At 37.8% G+C, this 27,831-nt stretch overlaps 1 protein-coding gene across 6 annotated transcripts in view; it reads right to left on the reverse strand.

Annotated features, from left to right (window-relative positions):
* Positions 1-27,831, reverse strand: part of pum (pumilio) — a 375,688-nt gene that overhangs the window by 316,469 nt on the left and 31,388 nt on the right. For all 6 annotated transcript variants that reach the window (XM_065226777.1, XM_065226774.1, XM_065226776.1 and 3 more), the window contains 2 exons: positions 16,662-16,865; positions 8,127-8,588 (listed from right to left, as the gene is read on the reverse strand). In XM_065226777.1, coding sequence (XP_065082849.1) covers positions 8,127-8,588; positions 16,662-16,865 — 666 coding nt within the window. The remainder of the gene's footprint in view (positions 1-8,126; positions 8,589-16,661; positions 16,866-27,831) is intronic.

Below are 27,831 nucleotides of genomic sequence, written 5' to 3' on the forward strand. Positions count from 1 at the left end.
CGTTTGGTGAGACCGGATGGAATTCAACTTTGAAATCTGTGTTAGGGATATCACTTTTCGCAGGCATCGGTGATAATTTTAATTATCATAGCATCAGTTGCACATTCGTGCAATTTTGAATAATGATAAAGTCTTAAATTGAACAGATGCGTAGGACTATTTCTGATCGAATGGTGATAAAATTGTTGAAATTAGTCCAGGGGCAGCTGAGTTATTAACGTTCAAAATCTTTCATAATTTTGTTACATGTTCCATTTTCGGTTTTTAACTAAGTGCACCCCCATATAGAAATCACAGACGGAGTCCTACGTCAAAAGCAATCAGCAATTGGACGCATTCGTTTTACCAAGTTGCCATATTTTATTGTTCCTTTGCTACCGGATCACATGCTTGTAGGTGCACGCGTCCTTGTTCGCTAGTTTGAATTAAATCCTTTGAATATAATCTCATCATATCAGGTTGATCAGGAATTCTTCCGAATTATCAGAAATTATAACGAAGATCTTCGACTAATACGAAATTGTAATCTAGTTTTCCATATATTCTCTCATCATATCAAGTGATCAGGAATTTTCCCGAATTATTAGAAATTATATCAAAGACCTATGATCGGAAACTGAAATCGAGTTCTCCATATATTCTCTCATTATATCAAATGGATCAGAAATTCTTCTCAAGATCTTCGGTCAGTTGGAATGCATTTTCAAAATATAGCGTTGATCAGGAATCATGTAGAAGATCTTCAAATGATCAGAAATTGAAAATAGAGGAAACGCTCCTATATTGACCATGCTCCTATTTTTACCATGTAGTGACGTAATTTAACGTTTTTTTTTTACAAGTTTGACGTCTTGAGTTCTGTTAAGATTGTTGATTCAAATTACATTCATCGCCCACAAAACGCACGAAGATTGTGATTCAATCGTTTTTCTAAGGTATGGCCAAAATATGAACCTATGGCCAATACTGGTGCACTTACCCTACTATGAAGATTCCCTCATCATATCAGGTTGACCAGGACTTCTTCCGAAATATCAGAAATAATATAGAGCCCTATATAGACTGATCGGAAATTGAAATCGAGTTCTTCATATATTCCCTCATTATATAAAATTCTTCCGTATTATGATAAATTATATCGAAGACCTACGATTGATTGGAAATTGAAATCGAGTTCTCCATGTATTCCCTCATATCATATCAAATTAATGCACAATTTGATATGATGAGGGAATATATGGAGAATTAGATTACAATTTCCTATTAGTCGAGGGTCTTCGATATAATTTCTGATCATTCGGAAGAATTCCTAAGCAACCTGATATGATGAGAGAATATTCGAAGGATTTAATTTCAATATCTGATCATTTGAAGATCTTCGACAAGATTCCTGATCAATGCTATATTTTGAAAATACCTACATTCTAATTGACCGGATATCTTCAGAAGAATTTCTGATCCATTTGATATGATGAGGAAATAGGGGAAATAGCTCTAATGTTGGCCTATGGATCTAAGATTGGGCCCATCGCTAAAAATCTGCTATTTATCAATTTTATCTAGATGAACGCGTCATTGAGACGGTACTAATGGATATTTTCCATCGCTATTGAAAATTTAGTCGTTTACTGAATTTATGTATGGGCCCAAATAAGGGGCATTTAGGCCGACATTACATCCATTTCCCCTATACGGAGAACTCGATTTCAGTTACCGATCAGTCGTAGGTCTTCGATATAATTTCTGATAATTCGGAAGAATTCCTGATTCCTTGATATGATGAGAGAATATATGGAAAACTCGATTACAATTCATATTAGTCGAAGATCTTCGAAATAATTTCTAACAATTCGGAAGAACTCCTCATCAACATGATATGATGAGAGTACATTCAAATTCAATTTTTGATCATTTGAAGATCTTCTTCTTTATCTTTCCTTTATTTAACGTCGGTCTTTGTTCCACAATCTAGTGCCAATCACCGACGGACATCGATTGCCATTCATTGACGGCAATCGAATGTGCAGGAAGACAGCTTCCACACCTGCGTAGGATATCGCACCCATACAAACACACAGGGGCCGGGACCAACGGCTTTACTTCCCTTCGGAAGGAAGACGTAACCAGAAACTTTTATGCCTCAGTAAAATCCCACCAACCTCGGCTAGGATTGAAACCAGACCAAATGAGAAAGAAAGCAGTCACGCTTACCTCTCGAACCTCCCCTCCCCCTACGTAGACAATTGTACATAACTTTTTTTTTTATTTGTATGGGCCGTGATAATTACCAACCCCCCCCCCCCCCCTCTGTCTACGTAGTTTATGAACAGCCCATGATGAGAAAATATATGGAGAACTCGATTTCCATTTCCTCGGTATCGGTATCAATATTCGGCGACTGTGTTAGAGAAACCACTTTTCCCGTCAAGGAAATGCCTCGTTTTCTGATGACAAAATTACGCATTTTCGTGCAGAAAACGCACGGAATTTTTGGTTCTCAATAGATAATTTAAAAAAGTGAAAATTTATTGAAGGCATTTGATTTTGAAATCTGTGTTAGGAAAAGCTCTTTTTACAGGCAATCGGTGATATTTATGATCACCAGTACAACAGTTGGACATTTGTGTAATTTTCAATAGTGACCTATTGAAAATAAATAAAGTGTTCACTTTGGCAGATTCGAAGAAAAATTTCCAATCGATTCGCTTGCTCAGAATAAAAACCCATCGGGTAATGACAAAGTTATAAGTGGTCAAAACCTGACCACTTGTCGTAACGCGGTCGAATTTGAAATTGCACCCCCATTATGTTGCCGAAAGACGTAAAGCTACGTCAAAAAACTGTAAAACCTTGAAAAACAGGCTTATGCTGTACGAAACGGAGTTGACATCAATGGCAACGCAGTTCAACAGAATTCCAATTTAAAAATAATTCCCGTGATATTTCCAGGGGAAATCAGTAGACAACTGCAAGGGAGTTCACACTAGCATTCCAAGGTAACTCTGAAGACAATTACATAGAAGTTCTAGGGAGAATCCCAATTTTGTTCCGATTAAAATGCAAAGGAAAATAAATTCTATTGGGAATGTGAGGATTTCAGGTGAATGTTGAGGGGAATCCTACGAGAATTTGAATAAGAATTATGTAGAAAATTTAATTTAATTAATTTCCAAGAAATCCTGGCAAATCCAAAGAAATTAAATAAAATCTAATGCGATAAGAAGATTCCCATTCTAAAGTAATTGAATAAAGAGGAATACTCTGAGAAGAGTTCCAAGGGTTTTTGAGAACCTTTCCAAGGGCATCGAATTCTGAGGAGCAATAAAGTTATGCTTTCTCCTCGTTCTTTGACATTCTTCTGAAAAGAAGTTTAGAAGAGCTTTAAGAGAGGTCTGAGAAGCAGTGTTGGAAAAGTTCGCGATATTTCACGAAGTTCACCTTTTCCCTTCGTGAGTCATAGTGATTTTTCGCGAACTTTTCCATCACTGCTGAGAAGACTTAGACGAAAAAACAAACGAATAGTACCTCTCAAAATTCAATGACTCCCGCCAAATTTTTCAAAACGGAATATATATTATTAACAAAAATGAACAATTCATTATTCATTTTTTTTAAAGTTGGGTGGTTATGGAATAAATCCTAAAATTAAGATTAAATTTTTAAAATTTTATACAGTTGCTTTAATATTCATAATTAGGTACCAAACATGTTCATGATTTGAACGGCGCCGGTGGTGTAGTGGTAAGCGTGATTACCTCTCACCCCAGCAGACCTGGGTTCAATCCCAGTCGGCGCCGCCGGGATGTTCTGAGGCATAACATCTCTGATCACGCCTTCCTTCGGATGGGAAGTAAAGCCGTTGGTCCCCGGTTCATGAGTTGATGGGTCGATATGTAGGGTCCAGGTGTGGGAGCTGCCTTCCTGGCACGTCGGTAGCATTGGTGCTCAGCACGGAAAACAAGATCGACGGAAAAAAAAACAAACCAAAGGAAAAAATAAAAATGTTCATGATTTAGCCCAATTTTGAAGAATCCATTATGTCCATTTCAGTAAAGTTAGCATGTTTGATAATTGAAAGCATACATGAGTATACAAATCTTAAAAATGCACTATTTTTGTTAGTGAAGTTTTAAACAGTGTTCTTAATTTTTTTACGAAACTAATGTGTATTTTTTTCTGAAAAGGCAAACCTAGAACTGCACAAACTTGGTGCATTGCTTCTAGTGAAAAATTAGGCGAAATTTCAGGGAATTCGAAGAGGCAAAAATAAAATCGATTCTTCAGCTGGTGTGGAACTGCTAAGTAAGCTTAAAATAATCAAAATTCCTTGAGGATTGTGATAAGAATTTTCACAGTATTTTATGAAGAATCCGAAGGCAAATTACTCACAAATTCTGAAGATAATTTAAAGACGATCCTGAAGATAGTGGACGGACTGCACATAAATAGCAAAGGGAATTACTGTATGAAATTTCACAATCAATCAACTGAATGGGACTGAAAGTGACCGTCCATTCTCATTGTACAAATTTCAGTTACTCCATATATTGAAAATCAATCACGGTCAATCAGTTCCTTCCAATCGAAATTCTAGCCCATTATCCTTGAGCCCGCTACGAGTAATTGGTACCCAATACTAACCTAGATTACTGCTGTTTAAAATGTTAATTAAAAAATACGGATTTTTGGCTCCGCAAAGTGTCACACACGACTGAGCCTAGTAAATAAACGAACTAGCTAAAAAAAATCACGGCGTCGGTCACGGTCTCGCAGTCCTGAGGGAGGGGGAATGAATATTAGAATGATCTTTATTGTTTTTGGGACCATGTTTAGTAAGTTTACCTCTGCCTCCCCAAAAAGTCACAGTAGGGATGATGTTATTAGTAAGTAGGGTTCGTTGGATCAGGATTCAAGAAGCGGTGTGATTATCGTTTTGATAAAAATGTAGTTTTTTTTTAAATAGCACGAATAAGTTTTGCGGCCTTCGCTGTCTATAATCAAATATGACACCCATATGGAAAAAGTATGCATAGAGGAAATGGCAGTTTACGAAATGCAATTCCATTGTAAATATTTGAAAAACCATACTAAATTGATTGGTATTTTTTCAAGATAAAATCGGTTGCATTAGAGCTGAATTTTTTGTTATATCAACGCAAAATATGGCAATTAACCATTTCCAAAGCTGCTCGGTCTAGCGTTTTCCTCAAAGACAGCAACCCCTTCAGTTTTTTTTAGAATGGTAAAAATCGTTGACTGATGAAATTTTCAGCAACTTCGCACTTATCTGCTAAACGAGTACTACCAGCGGATACGCAAACACTATCCAATTTTTCCAGTACGTAAATGATAGGCATAAGAGCCGTAGTTTATGTGCAATCGATCAAAAACAGAAAATTTCCATACATTTTTAGATTAAAAACTTCCAAGCCCATACATTTCAAGGTGGGTGGCGTCCTACATGTGACTACCGGCAGAAGCGGCTTCAATCGGTTGATACAAAAAGCAGAACTATAACTTGACCTCTGGACGATTGAATTTCAGGATGGGACTAATATGCGATTACTTTGCTTCATGATCAAAATCCGTAGTTTTATCACATAATATGAAAGTAGGTGCCACATAATAGCGTTGTTATTTCAAAATATACGAAAATTCAAAGGGGCCTGATATCTGATTATCGGAGGTTTAGGCCTGACAAGTAAAAGATGCAAACCTATCAATTCAGTAATGGAAAGGAGGGCCAGGGATAAACCCATGGTCTTCTGCTTAGTAAGCAAAAATGGTCACCACTAGGCCTCCGAGCCTCTTAGATCACAACAAACCATTACGAACGGTGATATGAAGCTATTCAAATGGTTAAAGGCAATACTGAGGATAATTACAAAGCCAAACTGAAAACATTTGAATATAAAAAATTAAGCAGAGAGATCCAAGGGGTTCTGAGAGTTATTCCAAGGGAATCGAATTCTGAGGTTGGTGTCTAATATATTCAAAGGAGCATTCAATGGAATTTGAGAATAATGTAGACATTCTGAAAATTTGATAACCTGCCTACGCCCATGGTTGTAAGCTTACTTTACTACCTTTGCGGCAGTGAGCTCCAGGCTGATATCAGTCGATGCACAAAGGCCTCCACACGTTCAGAATCATCACGTTAGATATCAGAAGTTATGCTCGGAATAGGACCGACTCCGATCTCCGTTTGCACACTGGAAACGATAAACTTTTCAGAAGTTTGGTATTCTCTTGCTAACTAGAACACTGCTACTGGTCAGCCTGGGCAAGTGAAGTGAGTTGCAAACATTCATCTAGCTGTAAATCGTGACTCCAGAATGAGCGCCAAAAAAACGGGTGAAATCACCTCCAGCAAAAGTACAAATTATGTGCGAATTTTCGTTGTGCTCCACTGACTTGGATGAGATTTCTGCTGCTGTTGCTGTGGTGGCTCTTGCTGTACGATTATCTAGTTCGTTAGGGAAGCTCTGGGAGAGTCGGAGGGCGCTGGAAAAGATGAATGTGAACGAGCGAGCTTATTCTGTATATGTGTGTGTCGCTGATGCCCATGTCCAGGAAAATACCGCCCCAATTTGGGATCAACTTTGTATCTTGGTCGTGGGTGTGGGTGGAGGCTGGGTGTCTGCTCCTCTGCGCGGAAATAGATGACGGATTGGTAAAGGAGGGTGAGGAGAGTGCAGATTGGCTCCGGAAAGTAGTAATGCAATTAATTTGATTCAATTAAAGTGGTTACGACGCTTGCGGCACAAAAGCAAGCTGGGAGTGTCGTTTTGTATGAGGTTGGGATAGCAAATGCATTCAATGAGAATGCTCTAAAATGCATGGCAGATCGTTCGATGACTGTAGGAATAAGTTTTCAACTAACTGTGGTAGCAAGAGAGCGGTGTCATAATTTTAGATACGACTTTGCCTCTAAGGGAACAAAATGCTATCTTTCCATTCAGCGTAGTTCATGTTGCGAAAATTCCTTCAATTAAAACAATTCGTAAATCCGAACGAGTGCCTCAAAAAAAGACACTTCAACATCCTATCCTTGCAAATCTACCGCAGAGCAGCCCCGTTCGTATGCAGCAGCAGCAGCAGCATCATGCCAAGCCACACAAAGTATAGTCAAATGACGGGAGCACTCTCTGGTCCGAAACAACCAAATTGCACCTAACCTTACAGTCTTCTGCCTGTGCGATGTGGGCACCCAATTTCGGGATATGCAAGACTTCCACCTATATAGTTATAGCTGTGCTCTGGCTCGAAAACTAGTGCAAACTCAATCAAACATTAATCTTCCTATTGAAGTTGGCAGGCTTTGATAGTCGTGCCATCGTGTCCGTCCAGTTCGTCGAATAAATGCGATTTAGTTTGCACCGTCCAGATTTCCGTTTGTTGACCTTCGCCCTGGTCGGCGATTGCAGTGGGATTAGGGCTGCTATATCGATTTCATCCATATTTTCGCACAAATAATGTGCCACTTGTCACATCCTAGGATCTGGAAATGGCATCAACCAAAGGAACCCCAGATATTATCTCATTCGCAATCGAACACTAACTAGCGCCATAATTCGCATTGCAATCGATAGACTGTAACAAAACATTTCTCACTTTCGCTACTATGATAGCACCTATTATCGGCATGCCGGCCGGCCGGATAGCTCAGGTTAGGCGCATATTTTTTCACACCGACGACGGCGCCGATTACATCAAACACTACTACTTCTACCAGCATTTTCATTGAGAAGAAGCTGAATAAAACCCCTACTATGGAAAAGAAGCAAATGGGCCACAGAGCAAAATGGACAATGAAGGTAAAAGCAGAGGCGCCTGCCTCTAAACCGAGCAACGCTCACGCATCAAAACGTGGTGCATACCTTCATGCAACCCGACCAGACAGGTAAATCAACTTTAAAGCCGACGAGAGAGAAAGGGAAGGGTATCCGAAGACGACGACAACGCAGCGGAAATCATTCAGCATGGAATGAATGAATGAGACATGATGAGTGTACTTTGACGGGATTCACACATCGAAAAAAGAGGTGATAATCACCTTGGTTACGGTCACCTGCGATCGGATGACGACAAAGAGGCTACCTAAAGAAAAATAATCCAACACTTACCGCTGCATTGTTCCGTGCGATGTACTGATTCTGTGGCGCTAGGACTCCGTACTGCTGGCCACCGCCCAGAAACACCAACTGCTCCTGGCCCGGTGGCTTCGGTACCACTCCGTTCACGTTCACATTCGGTGGATGCAGGTGATCGTACATGCCGGCACCCTGCATGGGCATCTGCATCGTCTGAAGCCCACTGGCAGCGGCCGCGGCAGCCGCCGCATTGCCCATCGCCGTGTGGTTGAGCATTGTCTGGTTGAGATGGTTCTGATGGTTCAAGTGGTTCGCGAGCTGCGATGGATGATGGTTAATCATGGGCAGTTGCTGTTGCTGATGTTGCTGGTGCTGTTGCTGCTGTTGTTGAGCTTGAGGCTGTGCTTGGTGGTGCTTGTTCATCGTCGGCGGCGGAAGCAACCCACCGGTGCTGTTGTTTGTCAACGTTGGGTTGTACTTCCATTTGTCTTGGTTCTGCAAGAGAGTTCGGGGAAAGGTGATTAGTATACTGAGATTGCATTTAGTTTTGCTAAAAATTCAAATATTGAAAAAGGCTCCGTAGTTTTTAGTGATAACGATGATTTCATGCAAACGACAGGACAAACTTAGGAACCTGGAATGATATCAAGATTTTCCAACTAGGCACTTATGGACATTCATGTAACGTGTAGTATAATCTTTATCCCATAAAACAGCGGTTCTCAAACTTTTGTCGATTGCGACCCACGAAATTTCTAAATCTCACGACCCGCCATTGTGAATGCAAAATAACCTTAAAAACGCAAAAAAAAAATCCTTCAAACTAGAGATAACGTTATAGGTGATCCGGATCTTTTCAACGGATCACCGGACCACCGGATCACTTTACCCAAGTTCAACTTGGAATTTTGTGACGGTTCTCTATTTAACAAAGAATAATTTCATTGGCAACTCATGTTCATCATTCATTGGGTTCACGAGAGGAGTTATGACAATGTGAATTTTGGGACTAGCAATCATCCTCAATGGGTAAATACTGGTGATCTAAAACTAGGCAATACAAGCGCCGGTCACGCCCGAATGCTGGTCAAGAAAGGAATGGGTAAGAATATGATGACGTAATACCAGTGCTGAGATTTGTCATTGTCATTGACAGACTTTCGCGCGATATTGACAAAATTGTTCGTCACAAGCAAACCCCACACGCATCAATATATTGACGCGAAGGGGAATTATTGAAAATAATATTGATGATGTGACTCAGAAATATTGTCAATCTCGATGTATTGACGTCAATATATAATGTATTGACAATACGATTATTGTCAATAAAAGCAATCGTGTACGGTCCACTACATAGTCACTGACAGACATGATCCTCAAAAAAACCTTCGTCAAAATCTCATTCATTTTTTCGTCAATGACAAAGATTCACCTGGTAACAAAAAGTGTAATTTAGTACATTCTGTGTCACATTATTTTTATCCAAGTAGCTCAGGACGTAGATACTTGTTCATTAAAATATATCCATGTAATTGTGTTGCTCAAGTCATTTAATTTCGTTACAAATTTAGCTAATAAACAAATCTGCACATGTTCGTCACTGACACCATTGTCATTGACAATTGACATGGTTTGTCTTGACTATGACTGTTAGCTCAAATGAGTGACCAAAGCAGAATTGTCAATATCACCGTGTACTGTCGAGATTTTGCAGCACTGCGTAATACTCGCTTTAATGAAAGCCGAGAACACCTCTGCACTTCCACGAGATATCACTGGGATGTTGGATAAAAGGGTTGTGATTGCAGCAGGATTCGTTTTGGTAAACGATGTGCTGAATTTATGTGCTAACGAAAGGAACTTGGGTCCGAACACACGGTTTACTGCTTAGTAAGCAAAATCGGTCGCCACTAGGCTACCAAGCTCCTTATATCACAAAACAATTACGACGCTCAAGTTACCGTTCAACTTGTTGTTAATAGGTTTAGATCCCGGTGGTGACCTCACCGACAACGACAACAACTGCTCTTGAGAAAGATTTGATAAGGATTTCCGATCAACACGTCTTTTCAAAAACTCAAATAGGGGAAATGGCTCTAATGTTTGCCTATGGATCTAAGATTGGGCTCATCGCTAAAAATCTGCTATTTATCAACTTTATCTAGATGAACGCGTCATTGGGACGGAATTGAAAATTTACTTGATTGCTAAATTTATGTATGGGCCCAAATTAGGGGCAGTCAGGCCGACATTACATCCATTTCCCCTATTACTTCTTTTACATACCCGTCGCTTAAACCGAATTTCATAACGCTTTAAACCATATTATTAAAGATATAATGTTAAGGAGCTTGGGATTGAACCCATGATTTTTTGCTCAGTAAGCAAAATCGGTCGCCACAAGGCCACCAAGCTCTTCATTTCACAAAACAATATGACCAAGTTCCCGTTCAACCGACGACGATAACAACTATTCTTATAAATTTCCGATTAACAAGTCTTTCCTAAAACTCAAACATTATTTCTTTTAAGTACTCGTTCCTCCAACCGAACTTCGCTTTACTTCATATCAAGAAGCAAACAAAGCGTTAGCGTCAGCATTGTTACGGTATACAAATTGGATACTAATGACACTCACGTCTATTTTGAAATTCTCAGTCACACTACTTTCAGGAATAATGCTGGGGAGTAAATATTGAGTCTAATTTAAACACGCATACAAAAACCATGGCTGTCGCTATTCCCAGCCACGCCCATCTTTTTAAATGTAGAATGCAAAACGTAAACGCCAGTTATGTAGTTTAAGCAGTAATCGGGATATTGCTACGATTGAAAGCAACGTGTGAAGGAAACTGCAACCATATCGATATAAATCTACAAAAAAGGCTTGCTTAATCGCTTAAAGTTTTCAGCAATTTCATGATCCGTTTCTTACCTCGATTTACTCACTGATACGAGTAGAGGTCCTTCAAATCGCAATTTTCTCACCCCTAGAAGTTCTTTTTTAACTGCTTCCAAACTCAACCCTAGGGGCATATTGATTAGCAATTTCCCGGTTTTTCCCGGAATTTTGGAAATTTTACCGATTTAGCGAATTAAGCATAAAACTGAATGTGATTGAACCGTTAACCTTCGGATCATGGATCATTTCTAAGACAGCAGCACCTATGCTGGATCTCGAATTTGGTTGTGCAACAAGTTTGTAGTCTTCGCTCAAAACTTTACAGGCTTTTATTTGATTGAGCGTTCTTTTCAGAATACTTCTAACATAAATTTGAAATTCTCTCTGGAAGTGCATTGAAAATGTCTTTATAAAAGTCCAGAAATTCTCTGTAGAACACTCCGAAAAATTCTTAAAATTCGTCCTTAGATTCTCTTTCTCTTAGATTTTAACTCTTTCTATGAATTCACTGGAGCTTCCATTTTTTTTTCTAAATTAGCTTGAAATTTTCCGTAGAATTCTCAAGAAATTCACCTCGATTGAAAAGGGCCTATTAGCTTTTATGAGCAAAACTTATAATACCCATTCCCTGCCCTACCATCTGGCATTGCAATGCTTCGAGTATTTTTCACGAATCCTGGAATCCTCTTCTCCCATGGAAGTTCTAGTAAAAAAATCCTAAAGCTAGAAAATATTATCTGAAATACCTTGGTATTATTTCTATAATTCATTCTAAAATCTGCTAAAACTTGTTTTGGAACAAAATTCTCTTAATATAGGGGAAATGTCTCTAATGTTGGCCTATGGATCTAAGATTGGGCCCATCGCTAAAAATCTGCTATTGATCAATTTTATCTAGATGAACGCGTTATTGGGACGTTACTAATGGATATTTTTGGTTGCTATTGAAAATTTAGTCTATTGCTGAATTTATGTATGGGCCCAAATTAGGGACACTTAGGCCGACATTACCTGCATTTCCCCTAGTTCATCAAAGTGGCTATCCTGAAAATCTAGTCCAGTTGAAGGGTCTTGAAATCTTATTGCTTTCGAAGAGAGAACGAAGTATATTTTTCCAGATTTGTCATCTTTCGGTCTTTTCCATGTGACTTCAAATTCCCAGTGTTTCCGGTTTTCTGGTCGCTCTGCATTTTACATATGAAACACTTGTTCCTAGTCCCATTATATTTTATTTGCTTTGAGCACATGTTGAAACCCAGCTCCCAGCAAACTTCACTGAGTTGCTAATTTTACCAGCTAACCATGTTTCCAATGAAAACCTAGAATACTCAATAAAGCCACTCTATGCTGTCAAGGCAATGCTTGTCTAAGTATATTTGAATCATTATTCAATCATAAAAGTGCTAGGGGAAACGCTCCTATAGTTGCGGTACGTTAGAAGCGTTAGGTTCCTATAGTTGTGTACGGAGTCTCCATACACAACTATAGGAACCTAACGCTTCTAACGTACCGCAACTATAGGAGCGTTTACCCTACTCCAAGCAATAAAAAAATCCTCCCAAGTAAGACCATTGTCCTAAATTTTCATTTAGTTTGTTCTCTCCATGCCATTCAACTAACTTGATCAATTCACTAGAATTGAAAAAAGTTGAACCAGGCTCAACTCTTCAAGTGAATTGAATTCAACTGAACCCAACTTAACTCTCTACTATTCTTGCACTTGCTCAAAGGATTGATTTTTATTGGACACATCTGGATCGAGCAATCTACCAATCTACTCGAAGGTTCTAAATTCAACTCAAGAATGTGATTATATTCCTTGAAATTATTTGAACTGTCCTTTGATTATCTGACCTGTTTTGATATTCTCGAAGCTTCCATAAAGCTCTTTGTTCTATTGAAGATCTCGGTTCTGCTCGGAAATAAATAGAATTCCCGTAAACACCTTTAAACTTCTCTGAAATTCATTAGACTTTTGTGAAGTTTCTGAAATATTTCTGAAGTTTAATAAATTCTCTGAAGGTCTCTGTACTTCCCTGAAATTCGCGGAACATCTTAAGAATTCACGATTTATTTTTCAGCACATCCTGGAACTATCTTGAATTTACCTAAATTTACGATTATAGATTTTTAATCTAGCTAGGTTTTCTGAGGTGCTTAGAACTTCTTAAAAATTTGCACAATACCCCTCAAGTTTTCTAAATTTCTCAAGTTCGCTTTATACCTATAAAGTTCTTTGAAATTCTAGGAACTTCAAAAAAGAACCGCTTTGAAGTTCTTACAGCTTCTAGTAAGTTTCCCATATTTTCAGCGTGTTAACTTTCCTTACTTCTCAGCATTTCCTTTCATTCCTCAGGGGTTCTCCAAAGTTCCTATAATTGTTGTAAAGTTGATGGAACTGCATTGAACTTGAACGCACTTGAAATAAATCATTTATTTGTTTACTTAATTTTGGCACTTTGAATATTTTCAATATCTTGAACTTTTACATGGAATACGAAACTTCAAGACATTGGATATTTTTAGATCTTCGACTTACTTACTTGGAAAACTCAGGTAATTTTACCCAGAAAAAAAGAGTAGACATCCTGTATATAGAGAAAGACGATTAAACGTCACAACGCAAAGAATAATCAATCTTGAAATAAATTCACGCTAAAAAAGTTGAAAATAGTGACTTATTCCAAGAAAAAGTGACTTTAGTGACTTGGCCTTAAGAAAAGAGACTTTTTAGTGACTGACTTGAAAAAAGTGACCAAGTCACTAAAAAGTGACTCGCTACCCGAGCAAAGTCGGTTAACAAAATGAAAGCAAATCGATATTAAAGTGTGCAGTTCCTATCATAATGAAAACTCATTTTGATTTCAAATGTTGCGACATAAGTCTGATATCATATTGTACTTTCATTATGCAGTCAAGACGTTTTAAATGAAAGCAACTTAACTTGAAGTTCTGCTGTTTACGTCTTGTTTAAAATTTAATTGAAATTCATCTGTCGTTGAACTAATGATTATCGTTTATCTGATTTGTTTAACACATTTTAGGTCATTCGTGACTTGCCCGCGGTGAGATTGGAGCCTAAGTCTTTCAGCTTGAGAAACATGAATGGTAACCATTTACTCTAGGCCCGTATTCAGTTAAACATTATGAATGCAAAATTAGTAATCAAATTGATTTCATTGAAAGCAGGATTAGTTGTCCGTTTGCTTCAACAGTGTAAAATTTTGCTCTCATTTTTGCTGTGTTAACCGTTAAGTCAACCAAAATGAGATCAACTGGAGTATTCAAAATAAGTTACATCATAACAGCAAATTTTGATTTCAATTTGATGTTCAGCTTTGCTCGGGTACCAGCCCTGCAATCGACATTGTCGAGATTTTCTGAGTCATAAAATCTCACACTTTGCTTCGGAAGGAAAGTAAAGCCGTTGCTTCCCGGTCCATGAATTGATGGGTCGGTAGGTAGGGTCCAGGTGTGGTAGCAGCTTCCGTGGCGTCGATAGCATTGGTACGGGGTTTATAGGGTAACAACTTTTTATCCAATTTTTGAACTTTTGGTTTATAAATTCTTGTTTCTAAATGTATGCACATGAAAGTCTAAAAAATTGTTTTCAGTGCAAAATTTCACAAAAAAACAGATTATAAAATCAAGAAGTTCTTAAAATTGATCAAAAATTGTTGTTTAATGATTTTTGTAAATTTTTAAGTGAACTTGAAAATTTAAATTATGAAAATCATTTGTTATTATATTTTTAAACACTTTTTTTTTTGATTTTTTACCCAAAATCACTTGAATGTTTTTATCGTACGTATTTTCTCAGAAAAAGAAATACACTGAAGTCTTTTTTTACACGGTTTTTTACGCGGTTTTTTTTACACGGTTTTTTACGCGGTTTTTTTTACACGGTTTTTCGAGATTTACACGGTACGTTTTTAACGATTTCTCGACAACGATACAACCTATCGACTTGATTCAAATCACATTATCCGTTTGAAGCTATAGATAATCGAATGGCATACTCACAATTGTTGGTGTAAATACAGAAGTTTTTTAAATATGGATCATAGCATGCTATAAATGGCATCAAAATCCGATTTTTTTAAAAACATTTAAGCATGTGAAAAATCAAAATCTCGTAGGTACATATCCCCCGTGTAAAAAAATACCTGGGGGTAGTTTTTTCATACAGATTTGTCTTAGACGTCAGATCGATTGGAAGTGACGTTTTCGAGTGATGATTTATTGAAAAGTTTCGAATGAAGTTTGTTGCGAGATTTGAAATGTTCGAATTTTAGCTCAAATGTGAATGATTGACCATAACAAACAATTATGCAAAGTTCCATGCAAATTAGCAAAGTTTCATGCACCATGAGTACTCAGTAAACCCGGTTTGATTTGCCTCATGATAAATTTTGGTATGAATTAAAGATACGGACCATTTTCCTGAGGACACCCGAAACATGTTCTGATGGGGCCGCTGAGATCTGGGATGGGTACTTACTCAATATGCACAAGTTTTGAGCCCATTTGATTTTGACATATCGACTTATGGAGAGCACTTTTGTGTGTGTACGATCAGGATCGAGTGTTCAGGACTACCTTATGACACTGACAGTGGCACAGTCTTTCCGTAAAAGATAAAATCAACTTGAGTAGGCACGTTTCTTACCTTCTCATACGAAAATAATATATTCACATATGCAGAAGGAGCTAAAAATGTGCTGCCCAAGAGTCATGTAACCACCACCACCACACAGAACATTTTCCCTGATGGATAACGACAGGATGTAAACATGTTCTCTACGAGTGGGGAAATCTGACGTTTATCAGAGCACGGCGAAAAGGTCACTGCGTGCTGCTAGCCACTTTCATCTTTACACCTTACGTTCCACGTGACCCAGGAAAAATCTGATCCAATATTCGCCTTTGTTGGAGCTGGGAAAAGTGACTCATCTTCGACGATACCTACGATGTTACGATGCTCTTACACACAAAGGGACAACCCACTCTCGGTCGGTTCGAACAAGACATGGCGGAGAGTGTCTGTTTGTTCAACCTTTCCACCAACGACGACGGCGAAGAGCGAAGAACGATGCCCTATTTATGTGGCATGAAATGTTTTGTACTTTTCTCCTTCGTGCCCACTCTGCGTGTTCCCACCATTGGGCATGCAAAGCAGCATGTATAAGTTTTCAAGGATAATTCGTGTCTAGCCTCGATATCGGAGCATCAGAAGTAGTAGCAAAATCACAGTAAAAGCAGCAGCAACATAATCGTTCAATCTGAGTAGTTGGACCTATGTTGGAGTATGCTTTGTTTCTGTGAGTTCGGAAGTTAAGCCCACAAGATTTCCCGGGCAGTACTGCAGTTAGGATACGTAGTTTATTTATAATTAAGGCTTATGGTTCATTGCATTAACAATTTTATGAGTAGCTTCGCACTGAAGTGCTCACACGACAAATGTGCTAGGGTGCCCCCCTGGATGTTTCCGAGATTCTAGTCTTTTTCCTAAAAGACGAAACATTAGATTATACCCCGAATACGGCACTGATTTCACATAAAACATGTGATATTATAAAACAACAACAAAAATAATAAGAAGAAAACAAAAGCCACATATATCCTCGACTTTATGCGACGACATAACAAGACACAGTACTTACATCGATAATGGCATCGTCTCCGGAAGCCCACCGGGACTGCTTCTGAGCAAACTGGTTGAACTCGGTCTCGTTCGGATGCCGTTGGAAGACGTAACCGACTGCGGCGTCGTCCTGTGACCGGATGGGTGCTCCTCGTCCGCCGCCGTCGTCATGTCCACCGAGCAGTTTCATAGCGGCCGCCTCTGGCTCGAGTGGATGCTGCAGCTGGTGGTAGATCAGGTCCGGTACAGGTGAGTGCATTGTTGTTTTCGTCGTGAGCGGCAGGAGATTATGAGTACCGAGAAATAAAGGTAGAAGGAACATAAGAGAAGCATGAAATTTAATGGTGAGAAATGTGCTACCTTCCTAGGGGTAGCGCCACGCTTAGGACTACTGGACTGCTATTTATGTGTATTCTGGAGCAGACACGCACATTCACACACAAGAAAAACCCTAAACTGTACGTACGCAAGAAGTTACACGTCCTGATTACACTTGCCTTCCTGATTGTATTTACCAGGGTCAAAAGAGCAGCTCCAGGGCACACAAACGCGAGAAAGGTCTCCTCTCTCGGATGTGGTGAACTCTTTTTGTAGGTCTTTTTTACGACCAGACAGCCAAGTACAGGTAGATTTTGTTTTTGTTGACTTTGCATATTTTTTTACAACGGCAGCAACCACTGCATTGGTAGGGCAACAAACGGCAGCTGCTACCGGGACCATGCATAAAACCACCAATTAAATTGCACCAACCAACTCGGAGTTGAGAACGGAATAAGTCAACCAATACTAGTGTACATACCTACATAAAAAGAACATACTATAAGAGAACTCAGCAGAACTCTGTTCTAGTGTCCATTAACTCGTTAACATTCTATTCCTGTAATATAGTGAGATGGGAAATCGAGTTACCAGCTTATTATTAACTGTAGAGTCGAGTGGATGATAATTCTATTAATTGGTTTATTTAGTTGTGATTGAAATAATTGAATCTCCGGAAAATGATGATTGAATGGCGTGGAAATTGCCCTACAAAACGGATGAGCGTCATCATCAATATTTTTAACGTGGTTAGTAAACATTAAGCGTTAAAATTAGGAACTGTAAAACGATTAAATTTACTTTTAACTGCAGACTCAATATAGCATAAAAAATACTTAGGACTTTTTTTTTTTGACTTATCATATTGAACTCCGTTTCTTAAATCGCACAAAGTTCCTTCAATTTTTTGACCGGATCTTGCCTTAGACGAATGGGGTCATTTTCGTGCCGAAGGATCTCAATCCCCCAAACACACCAGAGTTGCGGCCGATCGGAAGATACTGGGCTATAATGAAGCACGAACTCCGTACATCCGTTAGGATGCCTAAAGTTGTCACTACGGAACAGGAAATATTGAAATCATGGTTGAAAGCAGAAAAAAAATGTCGATTCAACCGTTGTACAAAACCTTATAGTGGAATTAAGAAGAAAGTTCGGGCATTTGGATTTGGTGAAGATATAGAGTGAAATAAATATACGTAAACCAAGCTTCTATATAGTATTACATTCCCCGAAAATGTCACGACAATCGGTTTAAAGACTTATTTTCGGCGAGTACTTATAAGTGATGCAATTTCACTGTGGACACCCTCTAGTAAAAAGAAATACTTCAAAAGGCCCCAAAATTGCATCAAATTGACAAATTTTGTTGCATAATTAAAATAAATTAGTATAGTTACATAAGACACACATTTTAAAAATTATTAGGAGTATAGTAATTTTAAATTTTCACTTAATTTCATACAATTTGTTCGAAGGCTGAGGAGGCCATTGGACCAAAGTGATAAATTGAACTTGGACAAATATTTAGAAAAAAAAGAGATCCATGGAATAACATTGGAATCTCGGACTGAAAAATGTGACGAAATTACATCAGAAAATTACGAGCATTTGAGACTAGGCCAATTTTTCACATTCTTAAACTTTTCGAGATTTCAGACGCCGAAAAATTAAAAAATATAAAATATGACGCATTTGCCAAGATCTCCGATTGAAAAAAAATATATCGCCTGGACAAAAATATTCTACAGATAATATTCCAGGTATTTTAGAGATGTATTTTATGAAAATTATAAAGAGAAATAAAGGTAAATTCCTAGGTAGTTCTGAAGAGACTACTACAGGGATTATGAGAAAAATTCCAGGGAAATCTAGAGCATTTCAAAAAGATTTGCGAGCAAATTTCCAAAGAAGTCTGAGTAGCATTCCAGGAAGATTCAGAAGAATGTTCTAAGAGAATTTCGAATAGAATTCTAATGCAATCGAATCCTCAGAATAGTTCAAAAGAAATTCTAAGACACTATCTCAAGAGATTTTAAGAAGAGAATTCTGAGAAACAATCACATGGAATACTGAAGTGAATTCCAAGGTTATTTTGGGACAATACAGTCAGAATCCTGAGAATAGTTCCTAGATAATAATCATCAGAATTTCAAGAAAATTCTAAGGTAAACTTTTTCAAAAAAAAATTCCAAAGTAAGGAATGGCGCAGTATTCTACATTCTGTGACATGGAAGGTTCTCAAAGTTCTAAAAGTTACACAATTATTAAAACTGCCGGACATAGGACATCTACACATTTTGAAATTTCGAAGCTAAACAAAACTCAGTATCTGAGGCTTGGTATTTTTTTCAGGATTCTCACTGCAATCATTTAAAAAAATGACAAGGTCTTCTGCTTGACTAATTTATACAACTTTTGCGACATTCTTCTTCGAATTTCAATCTTATTGCTTATCGCATATCAGCTTATTGCGTGCTCTCAACTTAGTGTTCTAGATGCACTTCCACAGTTATTAATTGAGAACTTTCGATGTCTGTACCATTTTTGCATTAGTTTAATTGTTTGGCAAGTACAATCATACTTCTATGCCCAGGGAAGTCGACAAATTTTCCAAACCGAAAAATTCCTAGACCGGACTGGGAATCGAACCCAGCCACCTCCAACATGGTCTTGCTTTTTAGCTGCGCCTTTACCGACTGAGGTAAAGAAGGCCCCCGTAGTGGTTAATTTTCCCAGAAATTTTCAAATGAATTTTTTGAATTTTCCCGGACATCATATACTTTGAAAATTCATAATTCATGAACCAAGCATCGTATTCAGAACGTTGTGTAATAAAATAATAAGGAAATTTATCTCGGCATCCATAAAAATATAGTACTGAAAAATGCTTTCCACGAAAATTTTCAAGGTAGAGGAAAATATCAAGGAAAATCAGGAAACACTATTGCCAGGGTAATGAAAGCACTGTTTGATAATTAATAAGCGCTGTAAACTTTAAATCTGAGGCTCCCTCAGTGTTCTACACCAATTTAACCTAAATTTATAGGATTGGTAATACTGTGCCTCTAATGACTAGGCTATCTGAGGCCCCCTGAGAGGTCTACACCTATTTAACCTATTACATTTACAGGAATGTTGATATCTAAATGTAACCAATAGCAATTCTGTAGCAATAGCATTAATTCTCATAAGTCTAATGGGGATTTTTTTTAATTATAATTATAATTATTATGTAGTTTCAAATGGCGCAAACAAATTTGAGATTCAACAATAAATGGCTGAGCTATGATCTTTCAAACATTGCAAATTTGCCGTTACACAATTTTAGCATCGTGTTTGGAGTGTTAATGTTCTACAAAAAACTAAAGTGATGAAATGATTGCAATATCAGGTTATTTTCTAGACACTTGTAGTCATTTGAATAACTTTTTTTTTAGGAACGAGTGCTTTTATGATTTAAAAGTGCCAAAATTTAAAAAAAAAACAGAGTCATGGAAGGTTAGTTCGGCGAACGCTATCGGGCATCAAACCGAATTTTTGGGGGAAGGATAAAATTAAGAAATTGTTTTAAAAATCTTGAACCTGATATAAAGATCTCGAAGCAGGGGATCGTGATTTGTATTAACAGAAGTCTTAAAAAATAATTTAGGATAATTTCCTTGATTCTAAGGCTTTGAAAGAGTCTAGAAATAAAAAATATTTCCAAAAATTGGGATTTAATTTTTTTTGTTTTTAAATTTACAGGGCCCTAAAAATTTGAAGAATTTTATTGAATTTTTGAAAATTCCAAAGAAATGCTGAATCATGTCTACCAAATTTTGACAAAAAAAAAGTTGGAAAACAATTCAACGCGTTATGACTGAAATCCTAAAATTATTCTGAGATTAAGTTGTAAGAAATTCTCAAAGAATTACAAGGGATATGTGAAGAGAATTTCGGGGTGATTCTGAGAAGAAAATTTAAAAATATATATATTAAGCATTGAAGCCTAAGAGTTAAAAAATTAGATTTTATTTAAAATATGGGATTGAGAAAAATACTCAAAATGTGGAATATGTGGAAATGGGACATTTACAGGAACTCAGATTTTAATAATTCATTATTTCGGTCCTGCAAATGTTCAAGGCTCTGTCACTAGAAACAATGCTTAGGGCCCCAACATTTAAAAAATGCATTGAATTCTAAGGAGAATAAAATACCTATGGAATTTTTAAGAGAATTGAAAAAGAAGAAAAAGAGAAATAGGAGAAAAGTCTACTAGTCGCCCATTCCCGACCTAACGAGCACAAATCAAATATATCTATGATTTCGACGTGAACGTGTCAAACCAACGTTTGATACGATGCTTCTCTTCAATAACTGCAAGACGAAGAGTTGAAGAACGCAACGCACTTTTCTTTCAGTTCGATAGGCTAAAGAGAATCCCAATGGCGTTTCAATGGCTAATAGGCCCAAGAAAACCTGTAGGCCAAGTTGAGCCACCAGAAGCAATTTTTGCATTTTCAACAATGAATGAATACTTCGCGACCCCTTATCAGAACCAACGGTACATATGGAAAGGTAAATAAATTTGGAAGCCATCTATAATAATAACATTCCGTTCAGTGCTAAACTACGCTAGATTAAGAAAGACTAAGAGCAGGTTGTGCTTAATACGCCGGGAATGGAGTGGTTAACCCTACTGGGAATAATAATTAGTAACTTCTTGCAAACATCCTAAGGAAAATCTGGCCAGGGTTCCAAGATAATTCAGAGAATGTCCTAAAGAAATCTGAGATTAATTCCAAAGAATTTCTGGGAAGGAGAAAATAATTCTAAGGCTGGTTTTTACATAATAGGATTGGAGTGTATTTATTTAAAAAAAAATTGGAATTGAATTCCTAAGCATGTCTAGGGTGGATTCCGAGGAAAATTTAAGGGGATTTCGAAAATAATTCTAAGGTCGGAGAAGAGTTCCAAGGGTATTTAATTTTGTTGATATTAAATAGATTAATAGTAAACCATTTGGAAAAGTAACACATAAGTTGATAAAGTTGAAATTTTCATGAGACAATTTTCGTAAATCAGAAACTTTGTCTACTCCAGGATTTCTAGGTCTTCCGGAACATCATAAAATTCCAAAACTATCAAAACATTAAAATCTCAAAGTACTTATGGAAGAGTTTTGGAAGTTAATGTAGTTTGGAATGTTTCAAATTCGGAGTTGTGGGGGCTCTGCTGCAAGATTCATTGGAGATTTTACAAACTATAAAGAGTAGTGCCTGCGGCTTAATTTGACTCAACGCGCTAAAGCTTACCAGGTTCGAAGTTATTGAGGTAGGACAGATCAATAACTCTTTCTTAAAACTAAAGGTAGTGGTGCTTGGCCGTTCTTAGCTCGTGGAATGATTTATCTAGTTAATTCTGATAACGACTCAATCAAATTAAATAGCACGCTATCAGTTGTCAGATGTTGAGGCCGTGGCTGGCTGATAATACGTAAACTCATCGAGGTTGATTTCTGCTTGATAGGACAATTTGTGTTCAGCACTTTTTTTTTCAGAGGACAAGGATCATTGAAATGCTCATTTAGTCGGCATTAGGGATTGAAATGATCCATATCAACCTGTAATTCCCAGGAAGTGAATATCTTGAAGCTAAAGTTCTGGTAACAACGGGGTTTTCCAAAGTTTTGGGAGATTCCGGAAGTTTTTAGGGTTCATAATGTCTTCGATAAGGTATAAGGTGTAAGGGAAGAGTAACCATTATGATTAAAGAACCTATATTTTTAAATTGGAAAATCGCGCATCGCGAAAGATGCTAATTGTAACAGACACCAAGATAATAATGAAAATAGCATTATAATCGTATACTGCCAGTGGACGCATAATTGTCCCATGTTTTATGTAGTTTCATGCACACGTGGAACAATTATTCCTCCAGCGGCAGTATGGAAGTTTAACAATTTACAAAATGCTCTTATTTTTCCAGGATTATCCATGTATCTCCATTATTTTGTCGATATTCTCAGGTGGTTTCTCCAGGATTTTCAAGGTAGTACACACCCTGTTACTAGCACCCCGAAGTTCTCAAAAAATTCTCAGAAGTTCCTCAGCGTTCATTTAAGTTCCCTGGGGTAGTTTAAAGTCCTCGAAAACCTATCTGAAGTTGAACCAAAAATTTCCGGAATTCCAGAATTATTCATATGAAGTTCGGAGTGTTTCTCTAAATTTTCTAATAGCAGACAAATAAACTCGGTTGCTGAATTTATTCCGTATTATTAAATACGGAATAAAAGAGAGTACAATTTCGGGAAACCAAATTCATAATATTGAAAGGTGATTTGTGAGATCCTATGCGCCCCTGCGTTGTTAATTTTGTTCATCTTCAGGGAAGGTCCTAACATGTTCCTGCAGTCCCATGAACAATGTGAAAGATTCCTGAGTTTCTCTGAAGTTTTCTAAATATATCTCTATATAAAGTTCTCTGAACCGGTTTCGAAAAAATAGTCGGGAAATATGCAAGGTACATGTAAGACACTTATTCTTTTTCTTCTTCCTCACATTACAAGCTTATTGCACATCGCATATTAGCTTATTGCGTACTCGCAAATTAGTGTTCTAGTCATTGAAGTCCACTCCTCAGTTCCACTGTCACAGTTATTGATTGAGAGCTTTCGATGCCTGTACCATTTTTGCATTAGTATAATTATGTGGCAAGTACAATCATACTCTATTTCCAGAGGAAGTCGAGAAAATTTCTAACGCGAAAAATTCCTAGACCGGACCGGGAATCGAACCCAGCCACCTCCAGCATGGTCTTGCTTTGTAGCTGCGCCTTTCCGACTGAGCTAAGGGAAGCCCCAAGTAAGACACCTTGAGGCCATAGTTCACGAAAGTCTTTTGTCATACAATTTCTCTTGAACACAACATTCGATCTGCCTAATATACGAAGCAAACAAAACTATCCAGCCAGTGTAGAGAAGCAAGTATTAAGTTTATGTATCAGTTTTTATTAACAGGATTTGGATGACGAGAGTTGTGTCTATGGTAACGCGAAGTGATGACCCTTATCCTTAAGAGAATGTCCGAATTACTATCTGAATAACTTCAGAATTCCCCAAGGGGATATGCCGGAAACATTGAGGAACATACTGGAAGTGTTCGGAGAATGTTTGAGTAAACTTAGGGAACTTCAAGGCAGATATGCGAAAAACTTCATGGAGATCTATGGAATAATCGCCAGAGAATCAATTGTGAATAACTTGAAAGCGCCGTAGAAATGCTTAACTCGGATATATTAGGAATTTTCAACTTCCAATTTTTCGGACTCCTTCCACAACAGTCCTTTTAATTGCAGTTAGTTGTTAGTTGCTTTCAGATTTTCTGGAAATTTAATTGAAAATAAGTGTAGCCCACGATTTGAAGAAACTGATGAAGCTATTGAAGCAACAGAAACATATAACATCTGTAAAATATTCTGTTTCACTACTTAATGCCAATTAACTGCCAACGGGAAGCTTTATCAATGGAAATATTACAGAAAGAAGGTAAAACTCAATACATTTGATCGATGTCTTCCAGGTCAGAAGCTATCCATTTCAAACCCACTATTTGTTTTCCACTGAACCTGAACCTGAACACCAACATAGCGAAATCGTGGACAATGTGGAGTTGATGGGAACAGACAAATCACCACCGCTTTCCTTCCTAACAACACGACGACGGCGGAGGCACCGCTCGTCCAATTTGTTCCGGAACTGTCGGTTGTGTGCGGCAAACCGGAAATTGGTAGCAAAATCAATTATTCCCTACACACTCAACAGCACAATGCCAGTCAAGCTACCGGAGTAACCCTTTCGCTTCGATCTACCGTGTCCATCGAACGAAGCGATGGGGATCACGGTGGGGGGAACCGCAGCAGAACCTGTCTTGTTTCTGCCGATTCTCGGTGATCGAGAGCGGCAAGTTTTGTTGTTTTCGTTGCTTCTTTTGCATCCATCAACCATCCACCCGTTCAATGTGTGCGCTACCATCCATCTCCGTGCCGTATAGTGTGGTACCACTTATGTAGTGTATTACAGTATGTTCCTATAATTCTCGTTCGCACGGTGTCGTCGTCGACGTCTCCTGTTTCTGGTGGTAGGTTTTTGACATGCACGGTAATCATGTAAAACAAAACAAACACCACAACAATCCAGCGGGATTCTCTCGTTTTCTCTCGGATCTCGTCCGTAGCATAAATACCAGCACATGTGCACGAGTTCCAAAGCAACGCGCTTTGCGGATTCCCCAACACAGATACATACGCACACAGAGAGATTCAGATATAGGTTGATTTCGACCAGAACCGGAATGTGTGGGGATCTTTGGTTCCGTTGGATCGTAAACGGGAGCACCGTGAAATACAATTTTCCGGAACGGTCACTACAGTGTTGGTGGAATATAATGTTGACTGTTGAGTGTAATGCAATATAAAACCAATGGATTTGAATGCAAAGAAGGTAAAGTTATAAACATCGACCAGGCGTCAGAAGTTATAGTTTTTTAAGCACTTCAACAGTTGTCAAATGTCTCTTGCATCCAATGTAAAGTTGGATTTATTACATCCTCTGCCTATGTTTCACACAACAAATTTAATGGACTGCAGCGAACAAGCAAGTTTTTTTTCTTCAGAAAGCATATTTTTGTAAAATTTCTAGATTTTCTAGACGCAATGTATTAGGGTAAACAAACTTTGCTCGAAAAATAAGCTTACATAAAAATTGCCAAATTATTTTAAAAACCTTCCGGCGTCCACATTACAGAATCTTTCCATGTATATCGTGAAACATTGCAAATTCTGCACACTTTCAAGCAAATCTGTAATAGAATGTTACATTTAAGTCTATAGGGTAGACAACCTAACGTTCCAGTTCGGGATATTTTGGCTAGACGCGATCTGGAGTTTATGAAACTCATATATGTTTACTTTAAGAATATTAACATTAGATTGTAAGTTTGATTAACCTTGTGTTTAGTTTGTATTTTGTACGTGTGGGTTTTTTTTTATGTTTGTTTTCAAGATGAATAGAAATTAGTTCATGTTTTAGGATTAATTAAATATTTGTATCGTAAACCACATTTCAAACCTCCCTCTCCCTTTTCCCATCCAAAAAAATTGTAAATCTCCACTAACCTCGAGACAACCGCGAGTATCCGGTCCAGCTCCTTTAACTTTAAATATAAGACATAAATAATGTATAACGAAAATGATAACTCGGCTCTGTAAAGTTTATTCAATTGAGCCTGTACAAATAAAGTAATTAATAAAAAAAAAAATAAAAAAATTTAAGTCTATACTATTTATGCATTTTTATATCGTGTGGCAAGTACAATGATACTCCCCACTGAAGGCGAAAAAAAAAATGCTTGGCCGAACCGGAAGCTCCGGAATGATATACCGCATCTTTGCTGATGAGTATCATGGATGATATTTGCTGGTCATTAATCACACTTCAAATTTAAATTTCAAAAATATGTAGAAATGTTGAAAAACTAAAAAAAACTAATTCTAAACTAACTGGGAACACTGTAAAAGTGAGTGTACGAAATTATCGAGTACTCAACAGCGGTACCAAGTGAGTAAAACGAAAAGGTTCTCACACTAAACGATACCACTATGTGATTCGTATTTATGGCAAGGGAGAACACGGCCTCACTCAACGCACACTGACAAATGACACACAACTACACACAGACGTAAAAATACACGGGACCGCGGGGAGATAGAACACAAAAAAAAACATTCTCATGTCTCTAGTGGTATCGTCCTCTGCCGCGACGGCGGCTGCAGCTGGACTCTAGCGAAGGGGCAACGGACCAGATTATGGATGAGTTGAAAAGGTAAATTGAAAGCAATTATTGAGAGAATATAGCACGCAGGACACACACAGAGAATGAGGAAGGAAGCTAGACGAAAACAGAAGGCAACTCAATTTATACGCAATGGACTTGCAGCATATGAAGCTATAAAATCATAATATATACGATTTACTCAGCAACACACAGTCCCTTCTACTCATCGTTGTGTGTTCCTGTCGCACAGTGGGAATACATGGTGGTATAACTAAACATTATAAATTAAAATTCATTGAAAAAAAATGTAATGAGCCGCGTGTTCAGGGATTTGAAATAATTTACCGCGAAAAATTCAAAACCGCAAATTAGCAATCTGCTGAACGATGATACAAATGAAGTTTTGTTTGTCTTTTTTTCGATGCACTGAAACTAGAAAATCATTTCGTGAAGGATTCATTCACTTAAGATTCTATTACAGATTTGTATAAAAGATACATTATTTGTAATGGTTCACCGCATGAAGAGATTGTGTAAGGTGGTCTTCGAAAGCTCTCACATCGACCAGTGCACAAAGTCACGTTGGTTTCACGTGACGGACATACCGAGAGTCAAATCGACCACATCTGCATCAGCCAAAATGGATGTCTTTCGGGAATAAACACAACGCCGACATCACATCTGACCACCACCTTCTAAGAAGTGTATCGAAAATAAGTTGTAAACGTTGTAAAGCTTCACCAAAATCAATCATGTCCTAAGAAGTTCACTTAACGAAAACAAATAAAAAACTATATTTATTGGGAAATTTTATGATCTTAGAATTTGGTCTTCGTATAAATTTTGAACAGTGTGACAAAATCGGTTTTTCGCACTTTTTGAGGACATCGTACAATGTATTTTGAAGTTGTTTCATGATCTTAGTAGCTTTAGCATCCATGGAAAAAGCCGAGAAGAAAACACAACAATTTTCAATTGTTTTGGCTCAATGTTACATTAATTATGTGCGTCATTCTGAATGGCTGAATTCCACAAATTTGTGATTCTATTTTC

Source organism: Ochlerotatus camptorhynchus, unplaced genomic scaffold (genome assembly GCF_037179485.1).
Source record: "Ochlerotatus camptorhynchus isolate MF236.1 unplaced genomic scaffold, CSIRO-AGI_Acam_v1.1 ptg000261l, whole genome shotgun sequence".
In the NCBI taxonomy this organism is placed as follows: domain Eukaryota; kingdom Metazoa; phylum Arthropoda; class Insecta; order Diptera; family Culicidae; genus Ochlerotatus; species Ochlerotatus camptorhynchus.